Source organism: Blennius ocellaris (genome assembly GCF_963422515.1).
Source record: "Blennius ocellaris genome assembly, chromosome: 2".
Classification (NCBI taxonomy): domain Eukaryota; kingdom Metazoa; phylum Chordata; class Actinopteri; order Blenniiformes; family Blenniidae; genus Blennius; species Blennius ocellaris.
Window position 1 is genome coordinate 6,164,212 of NC_137651.1, and position 27,175 is coordinate 6,191,386.

The 27,175-nt window shown below is 39.2% G+C and overlaps 1 protein-coding gene across 1 annotated transcript in view; it reads left to right on the forward strand.

Annotated features, from left to right (window-relative positions):
• Positions 1-16,484: 16,484 nt before the first annotated feature.
• Positions 16,485-27,175, forward strand: part of LOC308136566 (leucine-rich repeat and fibronectin type III domain-containing protein 1-like protein) — a gene marked incomplete at both ends in the record, with an annotated part of 74,049 nt that continues 63,358 nt past the window's right edge. Inside the window, 6 exons of the mRNA XM_080504933.1 lie at positions 16,485-16,677; positions 18,045-18,196; positions 18,369-18,622; positions 18,766-19,009; positions 19,106-19,263; positions 20,396-20,773. Coding sequence (XP_080361059.1) covers positions 16,485-16,677; positions 18,045-18,196; positions 18,369-18,622; positions 18,766-19,009; positions 19,106-19,263; positions 20,396-20,773 — 1,379 coding nt within the window. The remainder of the gene's footprint in view (positions 16,678-18,044; positions 18,197-18,368; positions 18,623-18,765; positions 19,010-19,105; positions 19,264-20,395; positions 20,774-27,175) is intronic.

The window sequence follows — 27,175 nt, forward strand, 5'->3', positions numbered from 1 at the left end:
TGAAGCAGGGAGAGATCTAAAACATGTCACATAGCGGCCCTCGAGGACCGGGGTTGGAGATCCCTGACTTAAACTGCTGTCAAGCAAAAAAACAGATGTCCAGTTTCAATTGGAGATAACATATAAGAAAATATTTTTGGGTAATAATTGAGCTGATCGGCAAACAGCCTTTTAACATCAACAAAGCATCTCCTATTGACACCTGCGTTTGTTAAAACCAAACAATAAAGAGGTCTTAGAAGTACTTTTCTTTTCTTCACGGTATTGTGTTCAGTGATGGGCAATTTTGAAGGCAGTCAAAAGCCCATTTAAATCTAGATTCAGGTTTTTTTTTTTTTTTTCTTCTTAAACCAGTGAAAATCCTGTGATGGACTGGCGATCTGTTCAGATGTACCCTGTCCTCCCCATAGTTAGCTGGGATGAAGCAGGCTATAAGATGCATCAATGAGAATGGTTTAATATGTCTGTTTTTCTTTGCGCTAACTTAATGTCTTGAAATACCTTACAACAACACCACTTTAACATTTACCCCAATTTAGTGAATTACTTGTTTCTGTTTGATACTGCCCTGTGGCAGTCATCGATTCAACTTTGCTGTTGTCGGGCACAAACTGTTGATTGGCCAAATGTCGATTGCCAGTCATTGTTGCAGCAGTCTGTGGTGTGTGATCGCTGGGTTCCTCTCATAAACTCGACTGGTTTAAGATGAAGCAGTATAGTGGACAGTCACACAGAGATACCTAGTGACTCGATATGAATGTTTTCATCCAGCTTAGGGCCTCATGAGCTGCTTGTGCAGGGGACATATAACTGTGCTGCATTCCCCCGTAAAGTAAAGCCCCCAGAGCATCATGGGGCTCTCTGCACAGAGCATGTTCTGCTTTTAGGGATGGGCGGCCATGACACTAACATAATTTACCATGCTGGATTACATCACATCATACAGAGAGCAAGAGAAAGGTCAAACGACTACATAGCAATCACTCTGTGTTAGAGTGTAACAAAAATAGAATTATTGATGTCTGGAGCCGACGGTTATTTCATACAACACTGGTCACAATGAGACTGAGGTGCTTTGTTTTATCGGCAGGGCTGTCAAAGGGTAAAATGAAGTGAAGTGACGGGAGCTTTGGAACAGAGATAGCAGCAATCTATGAAAGTAAGAAAAGAGAGTCCGGCCAAAAGAATTAGCATTGCGTGTGTGCGTGCATGTTTGTGTGTGGTTGGTATTACAGTAAACCATAGGCTACGGTTAGTATTACAGGAGAGTACAGCGTGACAAGCATTGATGCACTGTCCCACCAGCCACAATCACCTCATTATCTACTGTACTGACAGAGGAGAGGACAGGGCATTAGAGGACAGACAGAAAGGAACAAAAACAAACACGGGCCGAGGAAAAGGAAAATCACAGGATGACAATGATGCTAAAAGGAGAACAAGATTAATAGATTGAAAGCACAAAAAAAAAATGGCGACAGTGTGTAAAACAGCAAGGGAGAGAAATAAATCGAGGGAGGAGAATTGTGAGTCGTGTCACAAAAGGGCCATTAGCAAATGCTTGCTTCGTTTTCTGTGCTCAGATCTCTTGAAGACCGCATGTCCGTGTGGCGCGGACCCCAGCACTATGACGCTGCAGGTCAGGGATGGTCTCGGCAACTTTGTGACCCAGGACTTGTGCGGATGGGGATATTTATTTATGCAACTTTGTGTGTGTGTATTTGTGTAAAAGCCAGTGATTCTGTTAACAATGTGCTCGCGCTGACTTTGATGGAACTTCAGAAGTGGTTTGCCAGTTTTAGACGTCGTAGTGATTGTTCAAGAAAATAGTTAAATTACAGTCAAAGACAGAAATACCAGTTAAAGTGCTCTTTTATTAATCTCATGTTGGCTGTGGCCTCAGCAAAGCAATCCATTTATAATAGTGTAATCAGCATAATTAACACAGTCGCAGCGCAATTTAAATTTCCGGATCTTTCAGCGGCAGTCATGGTTGTTTTAAATTAGCGAGTAAGTTATTGCCAATCACAACTTTTACAAGGTTATTTGGAGAGTTCCTCTAATAATAAAATTTGATGATATGTGCTTCCTCAATCCCTTAATGTTTCTGCCTGACGGCATAACACATTAGCCTTCCTTCAAATTTAACTGAAAAAGACTGCCAACAAAGCATGCGTTCAGCTGTGAAATTATAAACTTTTTAAGGGCAGTTTTACTTTGTGTAGTAAATTATTTTTTTCAGTAGGGGGGCTTTAGTTTAGCTTGCTGGTTTTCAAAGGGTGGTTCCGGCCTCCCCTGGGAGGCGCCAGAGAGCTTGAGCAGAGTTGGAGCTGCAATATAAATGTCGGGTTTAGGGGATGCCTCTTTCCGACATTGGCACAAAGTTGGCATAAAACAAGGGATCTGCAGAATTAGAGTCGAGGAAGTTGTGTGGCTCAAGCTCCTTCGTTATATCTTCAATGAAGCTTAGTAGCTGTGCCTGTTGATTTTTCCTGTTTCCATTTCATTTTTTAAGTTTGCGAAAAGCAGAGGCTACAGTTTAATGGAATAGGGGTCTCTGCCATAGTGCCTATACGTGTGAATTTAATACATTTGGACTCAAATAATCTATTTCCACCATTTAATACCACAATCAGTCAGAACTGTATCAAATCCATCAATTAAAAACACGGCTGCGCTGCCAGGTTGAATAATGCCTGTGACCTCTTTACACCAACCTCAACCTGGGTTGACTCATGACCCACTGCATTGGCCTACATAGCACGTATGTGTATGTGTAGATAATCAAACAAAGCACAGATTCAAGAAATGTAGAGTTGAGAACCAAGAGAGTTGAGAACCCACTCACACCTTTCTGCAAACGTTTGTGTGAAAATTAGATTCTGAGGTTAAAACTCAGGCAGCTGCTTCTGTGACAATGAGAAGCACTGTGTCACAATTCCCCAGTGATATTTTTTTTATTTTCTTGGGGAGTGTGAACTGCACGATTCATGGACTATAATAATATTGATACCCCACACAGAGGGCTTTTCGTCTCTCATTCTCCTCCATGGGAAGGTCAGGGTCAGTCATAGAATCGCAACGCCACAGCCAATGGGGGGGATTCAGTTTCTGACTTTGGGTAGGGCAGATCCTTACTGCCACTGGTGTTGTAGCTGTATCTTCCTCCTGAAGACTAATCTCAGTGTTTGACATGTGGACGTCAATCACCGAGATCAAGTAGAACTCATCAAAGATTTATCATGACGAGGTTTTGCAGAAGCACAGGGAAGTTTAGCTCAGTCTACTCCTATATGTTCAGAAAACATTGGGAAATCAAACTTTCAGAGCACATGGCGACTGATGATATATCCTTTTGAAGTAAAATAATATATTATTCTACGAAAATACACATTTTGAGAACTCAATATATTTCCTGGGTTATAAAAACTAAAGTCAATAAATAAGCTCCCACCATTTAGTTAGAGTGGCCAGAACCCTGTCCCTCACCCTAAAACAGCATGACCCGATGAAACCACTTGGAAAAGAGGTGAAATATCTTCAGAGACATAAAACCAAGTCCAGTTGTCCTGATTCATTTACTTTGAGATGCCTCTTACTTGAAGAAATAATAACATGTTTCGACATGTTGCAACAGTTACGAGATATCTCAAATTTAGGAACATCAAATTAGTACAGAAAGCTTTTTTTTTTTTTTTTTTTTAATTGTAGATCCATCATCATTCATTGATTAATAGCATTGTGAACTCACAAACTCAGAAAGATATTTCGGTTTAAAAAAATTAATAAATAAATGTGCATCTTCCTCAGGCAACAAAATCAAAACTGGATCCTTTAATATGTAAACCCATAAAACATGTATGTACAAGAAAAAAAAAGGGCGGGAAAAATTTTTTTCTCCCCGCTCATTGCATTTGCTAATGGTTTTCCAACAGTAAAATGCATCCCCATACCTGGGAATGATGCTCCCGAGGTGAAGAAACGATGTCATCTCTCTGCCTGCCTTGTTTTTTTTTTGGTTTTTTTTAAGTATGTGCTCCAATGCGCGAACCAGAAATCAGACCCTATATAGTGTCATCGGGGTTTGGCCAATCCTAATCAAGGTAGGCCCTCTTTTTGACCCTTCCACGATCAAGCAGCTCTGCTCTGGCACATGGCACCACGAGAGGAAGGACTTCTTCCTCTTCTCATGATGGGCATGTGTGGGCGGAGCCAGTCCACCTCACAAAGACACAGCAGATTCTGAATGCAGCTCCTATGAGCCAATATTCTAATGGAGGGAAATCACTGAAAAGCTGGATATTAATAAATATTAAATACATTATTTTTGGACCAATGAGACCCATGTGGAGTTGTTGAAAAGCTGTGTAATATGACGCCTTTAAAGTGATATAAATGTACACATACCTCACATCCTAAGCAGTCAGCACTGGCAGTTGAAAGTTTACCAGTGGATCTGAAAAGTGTCAGGCTGTACGAACAGTGAGAGTGTCTTCATTAGTTGTATATTGAGTAGTAAGGATCAAGCACATTCACTGGAGCCAGAGGGTGGGATTTATGGGATGTGGGGATGCTCGGGATGAAGAATCAGCCAGCATCTTGAGGCTGATTGGAGTGATGCTGAGAACAAAGAAAAAGATGTTGAAGGAAACTGCTGTTAAAACATAACATATGACCCCCCCCCCCCAAAAAAAAAGACCAAAAACAAAAAAAAGCAGAACAAATGGTGTGAACAGTTTCCAGCACCATATGTATTATGCTTGATGGATTTTCATTTTCAACCACGGAAGGGCATAACTTTTATAAAACAACAAATGCAAAATACTCATGATTATATATTCATTGACGTCAGCATGACAACAAATGTAATTTTATTGGGTTGACTCATTGGAAGCACATGGCGTTGCAGTTCGTCAGTTGTCATGGAGATCTATAGAAATGCCCCAATCTACACTCTCCCAACAGCTTAGAATTTATCCATACCACTTTTACCAAAAAAGAAGCTTGTGTAATGATCGATATGTACAAAGCTTTGCTAAATGAGGCTAAATTCCCACCCTGGGGGGTTCACAAGTGCAAGTGAAGCTTTGGCTAGAATATATCGTCTGTCTGACTGTTTCACTTGAGTTCATTACTGTGCTGCAGCACAGTAGTTCCGAGTGTTTTCCACCTCTGCGCTTGTCAGAATTACATTCCCATTTGTTAAAACTTAAAAAAAAAAAAAAACACACAAAAAAACCCCCCTAATTTTGACTTTGAAAATAAATGTATATGATGGGCTAAAAAGAAAATAAGTGGGTCAGACTGAATTCTCTCTGATAGAAGTTTTATTATGACAGCATCAAGAAACATGTAGATGCATGTCTAACTAGTAAGGAAGTGTAAAATTACAGGGTTGGAATATTTTATTATGAACTAGTTTCATTGAAATACTTAAATGTGTGTCATTTTGACGATACAATACAGTGTTGATACACAATGTTTATCTTGGACAAAAATTACCTACACTGTTACTGCACCGTTAATGCAACACGAGCACAATCCCTCTCCTTCTCTCGTTCTCTCCCACATGCACTCTCTCTGACGGCAACACTCTAGATTCATTACTTGCGAGATCTCCGGACCAATCTTGCACTTTCTCACAACCCCCATACACACACTCTCACAACACCCCCACAACTATAATACGTACACACACACACACACACACACACACACACACACACACACACACACACACACACACACACACACACACACACACACTTCCCACCTCCTCACTGTTACCAACCATGTGTCATTGGCTGTTGCTAAGTTACAAGCCCCCACCAAGTTTTTCCTTTTTTTTTGCAGCCAATACAAGCTTTCCCTTCACCACTGGTGGAGACAGATACCCCCTTTTGTAGGAACACTTTGTTTTTGCTTTAGCTTGATCTCTTTTTATTGCTTTGGCTTGCCACACAATTTACCTGCGCCTGGTCTTAAGTGTATTAGCATTCTACCTGCTTTCTTTCAGCTATTTTCTTTCCATCCAGGCAATCATGGAGTGAAACAAAGTGAGAAATGATCAAGGAAGTGAATTTGCCAAAGAGTGATACACTTGATGCAGTTAGGGGGTCACTGAAGATTGAAGCATTAACTTCTCCATCATTTAAAGGCAGATTAACCCACATAACAAACCTAAACATTTCTCGCTCCAGCCATTGGAACAAGTTGTATGCATGTGCGTGAATGTGGGCTTGCTCTTCTATACCAGTGAAGACATAAACCTAATCTCACACTAAGCAATGAAGACCCATTTCACAAAAATGTAGGTCCCCATTTAGAAGGGTTGACAGTCCAGCGATGGTTAGTTTCAGGTTAAAATTAGCCGACCAGAAGAAATATACTTCCAATTAAAGGTATCACTTCAGCACTGAGAATAAACCAAAACACCATAACAAGACCATTACTTCTCATTTCCACAAATTCCCAACCTTCAGTGGCCAAAATCAATCACACCAAAGGCGATATGTTTACAAACAAACTGGAATTTGTAGCCATAAACGGTTAAACATAAACGGTTTACGTTTATGTTTCATGAATAGATAGCGTGAAGATAGCGTTGCAGCAGCTCCAGCAAAAATATCAACATTTGACCAATTCAACCTGAAAAAGCAGAATTTTTCAAAGAAAGAGTATTCAAGCCAATGGAATAGTCTTAAATGTTGTGAAACTGATTGTTAATGATTATTCCAGTGTGAATTGATGTTGAGTGTCGAAATGGGATTGTGTAACTCAATGCCATAGGAATGTTTGGGTTTTTTAAATGACCGCAATTTGTCAATAAATCTAGGGATAATATTTAAATGATGGAAATGCGTGTTTATGATTGTAATAACAGAGTTACTTCAGAAAGTTATTAGCACCGTATTACAGATGTCCATCAACAACTAAAACTGGCTCCTAATTGTTTAATTTTTCACACGTGGATTCTGGTAGAGCAACTTCAGATTCAGGGAACACATAAGGGTTAGGCCAGTAAAGTTAGAGTGAGTTTCGAAGAAATTGACTCAAGTCATAAAAACATCAATTGTGTGCTCACGTGTGCATGAAACTGCAGCGTGGGTGTGCGTTGTGTATGTGCGCATGTGACTGTGTTCTGTGTATTTTTTCGCAAAGAGAAAAACAGGGTTAATGATGTCAAAACAACCATGTTGCAAACAGTCTCACACACATAGACTTCTGGACAGAATACTCAGCAGCTGATACTCATACATGTCGCCACCGTTGTTTTTCCCTCCGCACACAAACTGGGCTTAATCAAAATAAACATATATGTCAAAATGTACTGTATTTACATGAGCACAGCTGCATGGCTGCATATTTAACGAGTCTTCACAAGCGCTCACTGAGCACATTTGCACGTACCCATATGAACGCGGTGTAGCGGACGAACAGTACATTGCACACACAAGACACTCTTCAGCGGTTCTGCAACAGAGCTGACAGGGTAATCCATCTCCATTGCAAGGTGCAGGGAACTCTGGGAAAGCAGCATAACCAAGAGCCCAGATGCACACACACACACACACACACACACCAACAGAGATGAATTGCAGATACCGTGTGCTTTGGAATATTTCCAATTATAATCCAATGAATGATTGCACACAGACCCAGTTTGATAACTATAAGTATATAACTATATATAAACTGACACCGAGTCAAACATGTGCTCCATCTTCATGGAGCACATGTTCATGGCCATTTTATCTGATGCACCATGTGTTAAATGCTGATATTCATAACAAGTATCAAAGAGTTGTTTAATTTTGTGTATTTCGACATACAATACAGTAACAACCCACTATTCCACTATGTAATTGCTATGTTATATTAATTGTTTTTGATAATTTGTCTTTATCCTTCATGATTACTTACAGCCTTTGCACGCCAATGATGAATCTGCTGCGTACACTTGTTTATTGTCTCAGTGTGTTGAATCAGTAATCTGTTTGTGACGAATGTAGCCAGTAAAGGTAAGAAGGTACATGACAGACGATGTGTCCTGGTGGTTAAAGCAGCCATCTTCAGGAATTCCTGATGGAATTGGTAGTGGTTCACTACTTGGGACATCTAGTCCTTTGATTTGGTCTCTGTCCACCACCTCCACACACAATTACATTGTTTTAAACACTATCACACAGCCAGTGTAGTGAAAGAAAAGCTGCAATTTTAGAAGTACTCTTCAATGGGCAATTATCAAATGAGAGAGATTATTTTTGCTTTTTCAAATAGTCTTACTCTTTAGAGCCAGAAATATTTTACATGATCTCATAACGGTAGTCACGACGTCATGTGACTGGGATTATGTTCCTCAGGAGTACACTTTTGTTGGTCAAGAGATTAACCCTCTGAATCAACTCAACATTCATAGATTGGTAAAAAAAAAAAAAAAAAGAGGAGTCAGCGATTCCACCTTGTTTTTGGGTTTTTTCAGTAATTTGCAGCTTTTCCAATACTACTGTGTGTTTTTGAATGCACCAAGAAGCTCATGTTACAAACGTGTGACACGCTGATGAATCATGTCAGTGATTGGGTGGAAGTCCTGAGAGCTGCCGTAATGACTAATGAATTGGCCATATCTCTCTGCTTTCTGTAGGTCCTGGAATTGTGTAGACATTATATGGATAGACTGAACTGCTTTGAAAATATACTATTTTAATGCATTTAACAAAACAATGATGGCTATACATTGGTTTAATGTTAAACATGTTTTGTTTATTGTTCACTTATCTCTTTATTATGACAGCGGTGCCAATGTTTATGTATATTTAATATAAATACAAATAGTTTTATTTAATGAAATAACTTGACTTGTTTTGTCTTATATGCAGTGATGTGTGAGTTTGCCTTCAAAAGAATTGCTGATGAATGGCTTTAGTGTTTTGTATGGAATTTAATATTTTAGATTCTTGGGGATTCGGCCTGCCAGGAATGTCCCTATGGAGCGACGGAGTCTATTGTACTGCCTATATTGTATTCAACAAGAGCTATATTATATGAAACGAAGCCTACATGCCTCGTTTTCTTCACACGCAGTTAGAATTTCTTGTAAAATGTCTTCCTCCCTTTCGCCTCAATATTTGCTGAATCTTTGAATCATTTCCCTTTATTATCTTCAACTCCTTTCACTCACTTTGTCCTCTGATTATTTCACTCTTCTGATGAGTGGCATTTTCTCTGAGCATTTTGTCTCCTGCTGACTTGCTCTGCTTCTTTCTCGGTCCCAAAAGAAGCAAGTGCGCGTGTCCGTTGATTTGTATTGCTCACTGGTTCAGAGGGAGCTGTAAAAACATGGCTTTTTCTTTTCTTTTTGATTACTTTTTTTCAATTTTGTAATTTTACTCCTTTTACTCACTAATCTGTTTCATTGTGTCTGGCTGGTGGGAAAATTCAGCTTTTTAGTGTTGAATTTGTGATATTCACAACATGAATGCCATGAACATCATTGCAGCCGTTTGTCTTCCATTACCGTGTAAATGCATTATGCAGGCATAGAAATACAGAAGCTTTAGCTGGCTTTAGGGCCCTTTGATCACATCTTGTTCCCTCTGACTGAAGAGCAAATGCTCAATAAGAAGAAAGTCTACTTTAATCAAATACACATTCAGGCTCTCTGCGTCTTCAAGTCGGGTAAACGCTGTGGCTTTGCCACCTGCTATATTTACAATAAACACATTAGTGAGGCAACTCCTTGTTTTCATTGATTGGTCAAGAAACAATGAAGAAAAATTGAGTGTTAACACAAGGGCCTTCCGTTGCTATGAGGATCGATAACACCGAGGAAGGAGATTTGTTCTCTTTTATAAAATGCATCAACTCAGAGTACATATTTATTATATACTCGGTTAGTAATTAATTGGGTTTGTTGTTTTATTTACCAACTGGATGATATTCCCTTTTTAAGTTAATGAACTCTGTTGATAATTATATATTTGATCAAGTATTTTCAGTTACACTCAAAAGAAAGTATTGTTAGACTCCGGGTTGGTTGAATGGTTGATGGATTGACTGACTGACTGACTGATGGTTGGTTGGTTGGATGATTGATTCCCTTATTCTAGATTCTTCTGGGCTTTTTGTTTTTGGTTGACTGGTTTCAATTGATAGTTGCAGCCTTGAATCATTAACAGTGTACACGTCTTTGAAGTTGCTTTTCCCCCCAATCTAATGACAATTCTTTGGCAAATCCAACCTTTATGAAGACTTGAAGGATTGTCAGAGGTTTAATCATATTGTAGCAGCTGATTGGTTCATGAATGCAACATGCATCCTGTCAAGAAACACAAAGAGACTGTCAAGAGCGCGTGTGTGGCTTTGTTTCCAGAAACGATCTACAAATAAACATTTGTCAACACTGAAGACATCCTGAACTTTTGCCGTGCCTAATATAAATTATTATCATAGGCATAGCAGAGCTTTTAATGTTAAGTCCAGTCAATGTTTTTATATAGCACGTTATAAAAAAAAACAAAAAAACAACCAAGGTTGAACAAAGTGCTTTACAGTTCTAAATGGAAAAGACATCATCTGTGAGGAAATATACAGTGAGATAAACAACACCACATATCAAGGTGTCAGCACTCAACTAGAATTGTATATTATATTTGTCTTCAGTAGGCACTAGAAGGTATCGAGAGACCGAGTGGTTCTAATTTGAACAGGTATGCGCTTCCACAGACTAAACCACAGAAAAGGTACGGCCACCTCTATTTCTGAGTCTGGATCTGGGAACTTTAAGCGCCATCATGTTAGCCGACCTCAGCGATTTAACTGGAGCATGGACATCATGTAAAAGCTCTGTAACGTGACTATGACATCAGGCAAAATCACTGACTTTGAGATATTTAAAACAAAATGTTATGATGAATTTGAATTATTTGACTTCAAGGAAAGTGTAATGTTCTGTGTTTGGGGATAATTGTGTTGTAAATTTACAGTCACTAACCTTACACTAGGGTGGCATAGCTCAGTTGGTAGAGAGGTCCTTCCCTATCGGAATGGTGTGTGAATATGATGACCTATGTAAGCCATTTGGAGGCTGCTCACAGTGCAGAAAGGCCCTATATAAGTGATCACCATGTGGCTTTGTATTGTTTTATTTTAGATTTAGACCACAGCATTTTTCTACAATACTACAATACAAAATATAAATCAAATTAATATGCAACTTCATCCTCATAAGAGGTTATTCATTCATTCATTCATCCATCCATTCATATCCAAATTCACTGACCTGTGTTTATGAATGGAAGAACCATGTCTGTGAAGCATTAGCTGTTCTTGACATTGTTTCTTTTTTCAGTTTTACATTAACCAAGTTGAATAAACACACTTTTATATTTCTTCCACTGAATACATATAAAAACATTATTTCACCTTTGGGTGGCTTCTTTTGTTGTCCTTTATCTAATTGCTTTTTAACTCTCACTTGGACAGAAATAAATCAATATAGATAAAGTTGATTGAAATACATATTCCTAAGGTCTTAGATGAAGTGTGGTAACTACCAAACGTGTTGTAAAATAGTTTACATCTATTCAGCAGCTCTTCAATTAAGAATAATACCATGAGTGAAATCACATGCACACTGGGGTTCATGTTGGCCTTTTGAATATAAATGTATTCCATGAAAGACCTGTGTATGCAAATATAAACTGCAATACTTACCAAACATTGTGCAGCACAATATGGACATTATAGTTTGAATCCAATGATTTGCCCAGTTATACTATTTAAAAGATTGAAGCACCTCACCGAGAGCCTTGCATTTACTCGTCAGGAGTGCAGTCAAGGGCAGTCAGCTCAATCCTTAAACTTCGAGCATGGGATCGTATAGCACTAAAGGCCAATTGTACCTTCCATAATGATCCCTGCTTTTATTGGAAACATGGCCCTTAAATCACTAACAGAGGAAACCTGTGCCCACGGTATAATGAGCTCAGATGAGAGGAGAGGAGAATGGCAGCCACCATTCATGATGGGAAAAGTGATGATTGGACCCATATTTCAAACCTTTGCCATACCAAGATATGCTTGAAGCACATTTGAGAAGCGTTCCATATGAAGTATGGTGTACATTAAATAGATGACGAGATAGAGAGGGAAGTAGCTAAAAATATCACAATGGTCTGAATGACGTACTATATAAATTATTTCAAAATGAAAAAAAAAGTGAAATGGTACCATAACAAATGCCCACCAACACTAGGTTTAACTCACCATAATAACTCGCTCTGATCTACTTTTAGCCACTCATTTGTCTTGATACGTATGTAAGAAACATTAAAGCACAGATATAAACCCTTTTTCTGTCCTTGTTTTTGGAACACAGCAAATGTGTCCTCTATTTCTGCATTTTAATTCTGATTCCAAAATTGTGAATCTGCATCCATGTAATATTAAAGTCTGACTGACAACACCAGTAGAAATTGTCAAATATCAGTGACTCACCTCCTGTATGTGTCTTTTATTTTTTTTATTTTGAATAATCTTTTGGACTGCTATGAAACATTTGGTTGAAAGGAACTTGGATGCAGGATTTGTAATTTTGAGTCACATCTTTTTTGGCTGCCTTTTGACTGTGATGCTGTGTGGGACTAAGCATGTCAGTTTTTCTTTTTAGTTTTTTTTTTTTAGACAAGTGTGTGTTGGAAGGCCTGCTTCAAACAAGTAGAAGGGGTGAGGTGGGGTTGGGTTTGGCAAACAACTGTCAAGTTGGAGACTGCAGTGACATCTCAACAGTGAGCATTTAAAGGGCATTAAATTGTCATTCAAACAACTACAACGGTCTCATCTAAATAGCGACGCAGCTTGCATCTGTTTCTCTTGTGTTATTAGTTCTTTTTAGCAATGTGGAAGTCAAGCATGCCACCGCCGTGCTCACACACAGAGACCTGGAGTCAGGGCTTTCCAAAACCATTGCTTTTATTTAAGTAAATGAAAATACACACAAAACGCTCACTTGCAGACTCTGCAGTCCTGCATGTCTCTTCCTTTTATGGGCAAAGATGTGAGGCAGCACACCTGATTCTCTGCCACAAGCAACAAGCATTGAAGTGACTGATCATTATTATATGTTTCAATAGCAAAGAAAAAACTTTTCATGGTTGAATAAAATCAAAAACACCCATCTTCTAAGTAAGCCTCAATGTCTGAAATCACACAATTGTGCTGTACATTTACAATGTAAACATGCAGGCTGGGCTGGTGGAGGGATTACTCAAATAAAGGATGGGTACATTTAAGCCCCTGTTACTATCACGTTCTGCTAAATAAATGCATTAAAGACACATTACAATAAAGGCACCATAAAATTGAGTGAGGCAAGGTGAAGGGTGGATGTTGCAGAAAGCCGGAGCATAGAGAGCATGACATCGAAATTGAAACATAAAAGTTAAGATGGGGACTTGAGAGAGGAAGGCTTTGAGATAGATGATTATGATGAAAGCAAGCGAGTAAAAGTGAAAGCAACATTAGAGAGGGTGCTATTAACGATAAGGATTGCATCCTCTATAGGAAACATGCTTCATAAATAAAGGTTTGAATGAGGATGAGCATAGACGCCGGCAGGAAGCCAAAGAAAACAACAGAAAGAAATGTTGTTCAAGGTAATGATGTCCATCAGGAATTATCAAAGTGTATGACGATGAGCCTGCTATGTTTCACAATTTGGTAGTTCCTTTAGGGAGCTATAGATCATTTCATAGTTACTTGTTTTATATAGTCTGCATCTGTCACACTTAAACCTTATTTTACCATATGAATTATTACACTCACTTTAAAATCACTTTTAAAGTGAATGATTTATTATAATGATAAATGATTTTACTTTCTGTCTTCAAGCATGATTTTGTAAATGATTTAAAGAGGAAAGAATATATGGTAAAAGGCATGCCCATGACTCCCAGATTTCTCTCCACTCTCCTGATGGGAGGCTTGCCCCCGACTTTGAAATAAGGTGTTCTTGTGTGCATTCTTAAGGTAGTACAATAAAGAAACATTTGTGATTATTTGCTTGGTTTTTCCAAGAAAAAAAGGGATTTATTGTAGTCGGGAGGGTTATGGTTAGGGTTAGCGCGAGCGCGAGCGCAAACTCATATGGGATACCATGGAGATGGCTAAAAAAAGAAAAATGCACAATGGGAAATTACTGGTCACAATCTTGGGAACAGAAGAGATTCAGAAAAGTTGTCTATACTTACTAAATAAAGCTGCGGGGAGGCAGCTGAGGAAGTAACTTTTGTCACCACAGTACCAGCTTTACAAAAGCTCCAGCCGATCACCACCTATTTAAATACTTTAGAAACAACACCAAGGAATTCTGACTTTGTCAATCACATAGAATACACTCATCCTAGTATTTTGCCAGGTCTGTTACACACACACACTCCCAACATTCTATTTTAATAATTAAAGGAAACATGCTTAATAAATGGTGTCTGTTACTTTCTGTCAAACACAATCCTCAGCGTGACCCATTAATAGATCAGCTGTGTGTGCAGTGCCATGTTTTGATTCTATTTGCATAGATTAAACCCTTGGTGTGTAGTGTCCTGGAAGAATATCACAGCTGCTCAGTATAACTTTGTGAATCAATGGTATTACCCCCCACTATTAACAATAAAGTAAAGCGTCATGTCGCGTTCTCAGAATTTGCTGTAATGGCACCACCTGGTGCTGACACTTACAGAAACGGCTACTTCTCTGTGTTGTTATCAGTGTTTCGCAAACAAAAGAGGAGAGTTTAAAGATCCCAGGCTAACAAGTCCATCTTGCCACTCGAAGGTGGAGGTTACACTAAATCTAAAATAGTCGTTTTGGGTCACGACTGTAAAAGTCCCACATTGTACAGATAGGCAGCCATTATAAATGTGACACTTTAAGTGCCACTTTGGCGGCACTCATCAGAGATGAGTAGACAGGTGTCAACCAATGCTGAGCGAAGAAGTCACTGTACAGATGGGGTGTAAGAGCTGCAAATTGGACAGAGGAGATTTTTGTCAGGTTTTATTTTTTATTTTATTTTTTTATGAAGACTGTGCTAAACTGTGTGTTTCCCCTGTGTGCTGAAAATATCACTGTCCCAAGCATTATTGGCTTTTGGCATTGCAGACTAAAATGAAATGAGCACAGAGCAAGACTTTTTTTTTTTATCTCACGATAGTGCATCATTGGCTGTACGAAGTGAAATTAAGGCAACACAAGTGAGTCATATGCGTACGCTTGGGTTTGACAAAATGTGACACATTTTGAGTCACAGAGCACAAACATTGTGGATGAAAGACAAAAGTCACAGGATTACTCATATCACACATGTTTTTTTTAATATTAAAGCCGCCAATACATTGTCTTCCAGACAGGCTGTGGGTCCAACCCCAATCTCACTTTGCCCATGTGACTTTGTATGTTTAATCAAGGCAACTGAACCCAAAATAGCACAATCCCAATGGAGGTTGAGTCCCTTGCATGGCAGCTGTCACCATTAGTTTGTGTGTGTGTGTGTGTGTGTGTGTGTGTGTGTGTGTGTGTGTGTGTGTGTGTGTGTGTGTGTGTGTGTGTGTGTGTGTGTGTGTGTGTGTGTGTGTGTGTGTGTGTGTGTGGGTGTGTGTGTAACTAACAATGTAAAGCGCTTTGGGAGGACTATAACAGTGAAAATAATGCCATATAAGTGAAATATGTCATTTATTGATGCACAATGCAAACCAAAGTGGAGATCGTGACATTAAAATCCTATGTCACAAAAATATTTGAATCAAAAATCGAGAGAAAACTCAAGCAAGCTTTAGGAAAATGCCAACTCAGTATTACCCTTGCATACTGATGGAGGCTTTTATGAGCCAACAGGATTATAAGAGTCAGTCACAGCTTGGGAGTAGAAAGATCACACTCACTTTTTTCTCAGTGTCATTGTTCAAAATAAAACTTTTTGCTCAATGGAGATAGAGAGCTGTATCTTTAGGGTGACATTTATTCCCAAGCCTGTTATTTTCCATGTCATTTCTGAGATGAAATCATAATAAAAATGAAAGAGTGGTAAAACTATGAATTACTTTCCTGACACAGATTTGTTAAGCTGGATGTATTGTGTTAGAATGACACCAGTCCCAGGCTACATGTGAAGCCAGACCGTGTCGCTCGGGTCCTGCACTTCATTTCGCACTAGTATTTCATCAGGATGAGTATAAGTGTGCCACAGTTTAAAAGTTGATGGATTCCCCAAGCTACCAAAGACATTGTTCATGTTGGTTTTCTTGAGAGAAATATATTTTGTGCCCATACCCGCCACATCTGTGACTGATGCGGTCCCACGTAGTTCAGAGGTCCGGCCTCATTTGCCATGTCCTGACAGCTTCTCCGATAACGAAAGTGTTGTCTCCACTTTAAATGACGGCTCTTTTGTCTCTGTCTTCCAGTGGTCCTGCTCCCAGTGGAGGATAATGGAACGGCTGTGGTTCTCTTTGCTGTTGCTGGCAGCAGCGTGCAGGGGACAGCCGTGTCCGAAACGCTGCATGTGCCAGAGCCTTTCTCCGTCGCTCGCTATCCTGTGCTCCAAGACGGGCTTGCTGTTTGTTCCCACCGCCATCGATCGACGCACCGTGGAGTTACGGCTTCAAGAGAATTTCATCACAGGTACTTGACAGTGTGTTTTATATTACAGTAAAATCAAGAAAAAGAAGAAAAAAAAAAAAAAAACCTGCAGATTTTAAAATGCTGCATTGACGGCACATGTCTTACGTAGCGTGTATGCTTGGGTTGGTTGTTTACAGGGAAACAAACTCCTGTCTTGAAGATAATTGGCAGCATATTTACCTTATTTCACAGTGCTCGTAACTTCGACAGTTTGTTAGCAGTGAATAGAAATGTTGGTTGGAGTGAAAACATTTCTTTGTTATTTTCTGCCTGACAATAAGCAATGTCTCTATTTTTTAATGTTCGGTTCAGCCTAACAAATCTCATTTATCATTCATTCTCTTCTCATATCAAAGCGCTGTCTTTGTTACTTTGAAACACACTTATTTCTAAGAGCTGAAGTGAATGTTTATCCTTTTATTGTAATCTGGATTCCCATTAGTTCTCTGTCCCACTGTTCACCAGAAACAAACCACACACAGGACATGCAAATCTAAAGATTATCAACCGCTTTTGAGCTGCCATTTGATACAATTCAAAATGTAGGTACCATTCTGAATGCATGATGCCTAAACATTAAATCAGAATATACATTTACATAAAACATATTATGTCTGCCACAACTGCTCAACAGCACATTACACGTAGTAGCACTTTGTTTAATACTTCAGGAATATTTTGTGTTCTGAGAACCCAAAACTACAAAATGGATCATGTCCTTTTTGCATCCAATGCCATTGAGGTAAACGTGTACAAACTAATGTGATTTAGGACAACTCCCTTTCCATAAATAGACCTTTAAAGCTTTTTAGTTGATCACATTTGCTTTAATCAAACCTTTGAAGTTGTCATTTGCAGTGATGAAGCATAAAAGTCTACATTGTGTCCTCAAGTTTATAAAGTGGAAAAGCTTCTCTATTTGGAATAAGTTGAAAATTAATATGGCTTGAAAACCTTTCCAATATAGCTTTAGTGGCATGATTCCAGTCTGAAGTAGTCGGTATCTTTCAACATCAGTCCAAGGAAGGAAACGCTGTGAAAGCAGAGACTTGGTTTATGGATGGCCAAGGCAGCTTGATGCAAGTGGGAAACGAAGGCTGGCATGTGTGGTCCAATTGAACAGATGAGCTACTGTAGCTCATGATATTTCTGATTAAATCACATCAGAATGTACAGGGATGTATGCAAATCTGCAATACAATACAAATCTAAACCATCTGAAATGTTCTCGAGGCACTGGTGTTATAAAGCATTGATGCTCTTCTCTTTTTTCACTGACTGATCTAATGTTATGTATAAAATCATTTGTATCCTGATGTTGTTGGGACTGACATGATAATTTTTCTACTTTTTCTGTGAACCCACAGCTGTCCGAAGAAAGGACTTTGCCAACATGACCAGTTTGTTGCACCTCACCCTGTCCAGGAACACCATCAGCCAGATCCTTCCCTCAGCGTTCAGTGATCTGCGGCGACTGCGGGCTTTACACCTAGATTCTAATAGATTAACTGTGATCAAGGTAAGATGAGTGGATTGACAAATCAATATCTAGGTGAAAAGACCGATGGATTAAAAGACGGAGAGATGAACCCATGTTTGTGACAAGAAATTGATAGTCGATTAGATCGCACACCTGACAAAATGTTCCTGTTTCTATATTGACCAATCCTCTCTACCTACCCAACCACCAGGATGACCATTTCAAAGGTCTGACCAACCTTCGCCATCTGATCCTGGCTAATAACCAGCTCCACTCCATGTCTCCCCATGCGTTTGACGATTTCCTGTCCACACTGGAGGATTTAGACCTCAGTTACAACAACCTTGACAACGTTCCCTGGGACACAATTGGGCGCCTCACAAACGTCAATACCCTTAATATGGATCATAACCTCATAGAAAATGTTCCTCAAGGGGTTTTTACCAACCTGCACAAACTGGCCAGGTAAGAGCACAAGACTGTGAGACCATATATCATTTTTCTTAGGTGCATCAGTACCTATACTGTTTGGCTGAAACATGCTCTCTCTTCCCTTTTTTATTTTCTTCTCTATTCCTTTGATTCCCCTTTACTTTGTCTGGAACCAGGTTAGACATGACATCCAACAAGCTGAAGAAAATTCCCCCAGACCCACTCTTCCTGAGAATCCCAGTTTATGCAAAGTCCAAAGGCTCCCCGCTCTCCTCCCTTGTGTTGAGTTTTGGTGGCAACCCCCTTCACTGCAACTGTGAACTACTGTGGTTGAGAAGGCTGACAAGAGAAGACGACCTTGAAACATGCGCCTCTCCCCCTGACCTCAGTGCCAAGTATTTTTGGACGATACCTGAAGAGGTGACCATTTTTTGTGTCCTTTGTGAATTGTTTAAAAAAAAAAAAAAAATAAACCATACATTAAAGCAGGGTGGCATTATCTGTTTTGCTTCGTAGGAGTTTATTTGTGACCCACCAGTTCTGACACGGAAATCACCTCATACTATGGCTATGGAAGGACAACCTGCAAGTCTGAAATGCAAAGCGAATGGCGATCCAGAGCCTGAAGTCCACTGGATTAGCCCTGAAGGACGACTTATATCCAATGGATCCAGGTATCGTTGTGCTCTACTTTTTTATCCCTGTGCCGTTAAATTGCACAACATCAATTGCAAATTACAGCTAATGTAGGGAAGATGTCCACCCAGGGAATTACATTCAGTAATGTGAGAAAACTGGCAAACTGACTGTGCGGGAGATTTAGTGTTTACATATTCTCTTATGCTCTGGTTCATTTAAGCGCTGCGTGTTGAGTGTAAAGTCAGACAGTAGAATCTCTCACATTCTTTTTGTCTTGGTTATATCATTTGGGTGTTGGAGCTTGACTTGTGTGGGCTAACTATGGAAGTGCATTCAAAGATTGTTGTTGAGGTCAAAATGTCCTCACCAATGACACATGTTTTCATCCTGTAACCTAGTTGGCACACTCAGATATGACTTTCTAGTTTTGCATAAACAACATCCGCAATAAAGTCACTGAAGATATGTTCAATTCCTTCCATTTATCCATCCTGAGTTCTATTCGGGAATACCCTCGTTGTAAATCAACAGTGCTAAACACTGCTCCACCTTGCCTCGGTCATTTGACTCTGCAAATATTTAAACAGGAGAGGCTAGAGACAGTTAACAACATAACTTTGATACAGAGCAAAGCCTGGGTTCATGGTTTTGTTGAAGGCTGACACTAGCATCAAGTGCTTGACACAGAAAACTACACGGACGAATGAATTGACTTTTGAGGTCACCCTGCAGTGAGCAAGTGGCTGTTGTGTTGGTGACAAAGAATAAAAGCATTATGTGACTTTGAAGTGCAGAGTCTTATTGGGTTTTTTTTTCGTTTTTTTTCTTTTTTCTTATCTTTCCTATCTGGGACCACAATCAAGCCTTTTTTTTAACGTTTTTATGGGTGTTTGAGTCAATTCAACTAGTGAAAATCATGATAGTTTGGTATTTGGGGGACTGAGAGCTGCTACGTGAAGTACAACATGGCTTGCTTATAACAACAACAAAAAAAAAGCACAATAAGGAAGAGAGTATTGGAAAAAGAAATAATTTAAAGTTGTAACTTTTTTAAAGTTCATTGAATGTTTTTCTCGTAACATTCCAATTAATCATTGATTTTTCTTTTTCTTTTTCAATAACTTTTTATCACATTGTCTGTTTTTTTTGTTTGTTTTTTTTTTTCAGAACTTTAGTCTTCCCCAATGGAAGCCTAGAGATTAATGTAACTTCCCCGAAGGACTCTGGGAACTTCACCTGCATCGCTTCAAATGCTGCAGGTGAATCAACAGGAAGGGTGGAGTTAGTCATCACAGCGATGCCCCATCTGGCAAACAGCACAAGCCGCACCAGGGATCCCTCTGAACCTGCACCTTCTGACATCCTTACCTCCAACAAGGTTGCACTGCCTAATAATGAGACAAGAGGGGCAGACAGGAGAGTTTCATTGGTGGAGCTGATGGGAAACTCTGCCCTCATTAGATGGAGCAGTCAAACTGCTCCATCTGGAGTCAGGATGTTCCAGGTCCAGTACAACAGCTCCGGAGATGACACTCTGGTTTACAGGTATGTCTCTCTGCATCATGTCTGCTGCATGTTTTTGGCTGTCTGTCATGTCTGTGCTGACTTTCAGGATTTTTGTTTTAGGGTTTGTTACATGGCGTGTGTGTGAGAATATTTGTGTGCAACTGTGTATAAGCTGTACTAGAGACGTCAACTGCGACTGCAAGGATGAGAGCAGATGATAGATGATACAAGTGGAGATTCGTGCCATCCAGTCAAAAATGTCTAATCAACTGAAATTATAAAGACATCTGTAGCTGAACAGAGCCATTGCCAGGATCGCAGACTAATTGAAGGCAGGGGCCAAATGTGAGGAATGTGTGTTGAGCAAGTTTTAATGATTGCCTACTCATTTGCAATATTGCTCTGCTAATGTTTCCATCACGTGCTATCATTGCTGGTATTTACATGATGGCTTTTTAACTGAGATACTCTGTGTTTGGTGAGCTTTCTTTGATTCTGACTTGACAAGGGGAAAGGTCGACATTACATTATTGTCAGATGTGAGAGTAATCGGCTATTTGACGAACAGTCAAAATGTAAGTCTCAGTTAAAAACTTTGTCTCAGGAAAAATGTACTCATGTATCAGTATAACCAGTTTCCAAAACAAATAAGCAAGTAACAACATACTCTCGCACATACATTAAACTGCCAGGCCATGTCTAATTGAAATGAGAGTGGGCAGGAATACAAGTGAGGAAGGCCATTTTGCAGTTAATCATTTGAGAGCCATTATAAAATGATGTGGGCCCTTGCATCTGACTCAGTGAACTCAAACAAATGATGAATAGCTTCAGAATGAATTATATTCCCACAACAGAGATGATATATTCAATAAACCATCATTGCACTCATATGGAGGACTTTAGCTAATCGAGGTTGTCACAGTATGACTTTGCATAGTCATGTAGAAATTGATCTGGAAAAGAAGGTTTTGAGATGCTGGACATCTGATGTATTCAACACAGAACTGAAGATACATGATGCCTAAAATTAAACAGAAAACATATGCTGATTTATTGTGACTTTCTCTGCTTGTACATGTTGCATGTAATCTGAAGTTATTGGGTCTGACTGTGACCCTTTTACCATTAAACAGACGTCACCTTCCTCAAACAGAAGAATAGGAAGGAAATACTATAGAAAACAGAAAGTATAGGGGGAAACTACTTACTAGTATTTTATACTCCAAGTCTGACTGAAGAATTGTTGGTTCAGCCTACATGTCAGTTATGTTTGTGAAACACTGTCTGCAACAATACAATAATACACTATTATATATTATTAAAAGCAAAATTATACATAATGTTTTACAATTAAATGGTAATATGTTGGCTCCAGCTCTCTGAAAGTCGAAGATGGAATAACATTTTATAGAAGTATGAGACAGCAGACCCATTTATTGTTAACTAGGGTCTGTTTCTTTTTAAATAAAAGTACAATTAAAAGATATGACTGAGTATCACCATGAAAATGTGTAGCCCTGTCTCTGAAATTATATATGAGCCTTTTATTCAAACGCTAGGCGGAATTAGTATTGTTTACCTAAAATGTCTATCTAATTATCAATATATTTTCCTATTAAAATTGTGTAGGGGTTACTTCACAATTGTATGCAAATGACACTGCATTACATATTAAGGGGAAGAATAAAAAACTACACTTGGTGTGGCTGTGGCTCAGTTGGTAGGGAAGGCCTGCTTTCAATCCCAAGGTTGATTGTTCAATTGTCCATTCCAGTCTTTCATTTTGTCAAAAGCAACACACTTAGCCTCATGTTTCTCACAATATTGTGTGAGCACCTTGCATATAGATGATCATGATTGGTGAATGAGTACATGCAAGTAACGGCAAATGTGACACGGTCTTGTAAAGCACGTTCAGGCTGCTGAGGCAGTAAAAATGCACCATGAAGGAAAGGTCATTACTCTCAATGTCCTTTTCAATTTTCTTACAAATATGCACTCATTGTACTACTTTCGCAATGATGTCACATCATACCACTGAGTCGGTTACTGACTGATTAAGTGATTCGAAGTCTCTTCCTGTTGCAAGAGCAAAAAATGTTCTGACACCGAAGGCTTTCAATCACATAATATTGTTAGCCCAAGCCGCCCAACAGGACAAGGGGAGGAGAAAAAAAATATAAAAATAAATACATAATGACTGATTCACAAATCAGATGAAACTGAAGTTTAGTCAACACCACGTGTTTGTCTTTTTCTTTTTCTTTTCTTTTTTTTTTTCTTTAGTAAAACAGAAGCAAACAGTATTAAGATATGTTAAAGCAGCACATAAACTACAAACATGCATTAGGCCTTTGTTATAAAAGTTGATTTCAGTGTTATTCTGAGTTCGCTAACTCATGGTACATTCATAGAGAAACACAAAAATCCTCCATGACCAAGTAAGGTGACCAGTTAAAAAAAAAAGAAAGAGAAAACTTTTTTTCTGTGGAAAACCTTTCTTATAGCTTTGAGGCTTTGTGCTGCTTTGGTTGGGGTTAGTGGATAAGAGGGAAAAGGGAAGGACAGAGACAGAGTGACAAACAGAAAAACGATAGCGGGCTAATCCACTCGCTACAGACTTGATGGAAGGGAGACGCACAGTGTCATTGGTTTGACATTGCTTGGTGTGACTTTACTACTGTGATGTTAGTTCATTTATACACATTTTGTGTTACTGACAGGTCAACAAAAGCAGTTGTGTAATTCCCAAAGAGGCTTCATTGATGTGGATACACATCTTTGATAATGCTAAATGCTATAGTGCTTCAAAAAAGAGTGTTTTTGATACAGTTGTTGATTTGTTTTGCACTCCTGTATTGAATGAAGCGACCATGCGGTGATGCAGTGGTTCGCTCTCTCGCCTCACAGCGAGGAGTTTGCATGTTCTCCCTGTGCATGCATGTGTTTTTCTCTGGGTACTCCTCTTTCCTCCCACTATCCAAAAAGCTGCATGTGAGGTTAGCTGGCTCCAGCGCCCCACAACCCTGCACAGCATAATGTGGTGTAGAAGATGAATGGATGTCTCGGTCTCTGTTAATGTGCATGGCAGTCGACAGTGTCTTTCTTCTGTCGCGCTCCCATCAACATCCAATAAATGTTGCAGCCGATATATTATTTTTTTCCCCAGATTTATGCATCAGTGGCTACAATAAACCAGTCAAGTTGTCTCGAAACATTTCTACTTAGAGAGAGTTTGATGTGCTGTGTTTCTGCGCAAAACAAGACCCCAAAGCGCTGGCAACGTTATTGCTTGCATATCTCTCCAACAGTCTGGGAAATCCCGGTTTATTTTCAATTCTGGAGAGTTATCATGTGTTAAGTAGTTGTCATGGTAACAGCCTAGTATCAGTTCTCATATCTTGTTATGAGTGACAGGTGGATTTAATAGTATCACATGAGTCATGCGACTATATTTATTTGTTACATTTTTGCTCTGATATGAAAAAAATATATTTCTCTGCCACCTGTGATTACCCAAGTAAATCAGAAAGGTCTTTGCTGCCCTGCAGAATTGTCTGATGAGCAATTTGGCCATATGTTTGATGAACAAATCTAATCTCTTCATGTTGATGCCAGAAACAGACACTTTGGCCTTAATTTGGCCTAGAAAAATATGTAAATTGAGGTCTGTACAGGGGGAAAATAATTAAAAATATAAATCATAACCTTATTTCTTTGCAGGAGAAGGCATGCATTTATCCAGATGATTTTACTACCAAGGAAGACTATTATCTTTTATTGCATTGTAACTCTCCATCTGCATCAGCGTGCATGCAGTTAATGATCATGAAGGTAAAAATGACAAGTTTTGACCGAAAGGTACCAAGTCAAGGGGTTTCTTGACCCACCAAAGTTAAAGTTGGAGGTGCAAAACTCTCCCAATAATGAAACACTTGGTCAGTAATCTGGAAGTCACTGTGTTACAAATGGCGGTCAAGCGAGGGGCCAGACTCAGGTGCCCTTGCCACTTCCTCTTATCACCAATGCTGGTGGAATTTCAGCAATATCGGAGGTTATAGGGTAGATTGTTTGGCAGGTGGGGAATGTCATGATTGCCCCTTTATCACATTACAATTATATCATTCCATCATCTGGCGACCATAAAGTAAGTGAGTGAACCATTAAATATTGATAAATAATGTATAATTTCATATATGGGCAGTTAAGAAAACGAGACTGATGGAGTGGTCATGCTACCATGAATGCAGAATGCACTAATAAAGCCAAGAAAATGTCAAAGATACCAAAGTTTGGGTGGTGTTTACATTCAGTTTTGAGACTAAACAATCTGTAAATTGTCACACAATTACAACAGCTGCTGTCTCCTGACACAAATGCTGACCAGAGAAGAAATAAAGGAGAAACACGGATCATTGATTGGTCCAGACCAAAACTGGAAGTCCTGCACCCATGGTGGCGAGGCTCGTTCACCCGAAGCTAATGGGGAGCGACAAACAACAGCGATATATTATCTTCAGACCAGATATCAATAAGCACCTTTTTCACTACTTCTTCATTACTTCTTCCTCACCACTTGAAATCTGCCCGTGAGATATTTTACAACTTTTTATTTCTGTGTCTGCTTCTTCTGATTAGCGGGGTTCGCTGTTTGTTTACTACCCAGAATGCATTGCACACGTCAAGTCCTCCCCCATCTCCTCACCTCACCCGCTGGAAAGATCGCTTGTGAAGGAACTACTTCCTCACTACTCCACATCTGTGAACAAGCCATTTTCCTGGAGAAAACAAATATTACACGACTCCCGCTTTCTTTTCCACATGTTTTTCATATTTGTGTACCCAAAATGCATTGCACTATACGCCACATCCTCTCAACCCTCACCCCGCCTGCTCAAGAGTCTGTTTGAAAGAGGACCCAGACCGGTGTTTTGAAGGGGACCAGATTCCCCTTGAAAAATACTGAACTGAGTTTGGGGTGCGTTCACATTTCCCAGAAAGTCCCTGAAGAGAACTCTGGTCCGCATCAAATGGGGGAATGTGAACACGCCCTTATTGTTTTGTGTTATTGGAAAAGGCTTCAGAGGCTTTGACTCAAGTCTGATTCAGTCTGGAGAGAGCAGGTATATAGAATTTGATGAATAGATGGACTAGAATACACTTAATCCACAAAGAGGCATGTGTGCGTGTGCCATTGTATGGCGAACGCAATTGTGCTCTTTTAGATTGTTGTTTAGATGATCACAGAATCAAGCGTGAAAATCAAGTTGTTTTGTGGGTTTAGTATTAGGATTTAGTATTTTCTTGTGAGACTTTTGAGAGTTTTTAGGAAGTCAGAGAGGATTCAGTAGTTAATATTAATGAAGCATTGCATTGAATAAAGAACAGGCTGTAAACACGACGCACGGCTGCATAAGTCAATCTTCTTTTTTTTTTTCCTGAGGTCAATACCTGATGATCACTGCAGATATGTTGGCCATATGAGGGTTGAAAATTCTTCAGAGGGCAGCCACCAAGGGCCTTTCTCTCCATGCTGAATGAATATTCAAATGAATTGATTCATCAGATGAACATTAAATTCTTCAGATAATTAATAACCCCTGAACTCACAAGGAGAATATTGTCCATGCTGAAATATTATTCAGCTGTTTTGAAAACTAAATTGCCTGCATATACCAAATGATAAAAATAAATCCCAATAGGAACAATTAACTCACTAAAACAATTAAAAAGGAGAGAAAAAAACTGCATCCATAAAAATCTCAATGAATTAGTGAACCTTCCACACTGAACTTTCAACCTTTGCCCCGATGGACAAGAGCCACTTGTGAGAGTTATGAGATGCAATTACTCTGCTCATCTCCATAAAGCAAGAGTTTTATGTCTGGCCATTAAAAACAGAGATGATGCTTCATATTAAATAGTAAACATTGGATTGAATAACATTGAAACTATTTTCAATCATAGTGAAATTTCATGTTCCATCCATGAATGACATTGTTTGCGTACAACAGCAGACAGCAAGGTTAAAAGCAGTGGCCGCTTGTCAGTGCTTTCATTTAGCGAGGTCTTTACTGACGGTTTGGTTTTGGTCATCCTTAAGGTCAGCACTTTCAGAGAGGAAAACTTTCAATTCTGTCATCAGTGTTTCATGAAAAGCTTTACGGTATAGATCGATTATATGCATGCAAACATGATACTTTGATGTCTGTTGAACACAGTGATGCAGGCTGCGATAGTGGTGGCATGTTGAATCTGAACCAATTAAAATGATTACAGATTACAGAATGTAATTGAGGCATGGATCAAGAGAGGTTTAGTGTTATCTGTGGGGTCAAAATCTAATGTTTTAGAACATGGCTGTAAGTCACTGAAATTAACATTGCTCGTCCTTTTTTCATTACATGATTTAAAAAAAGAAAGAAAAGCAGTCCTACA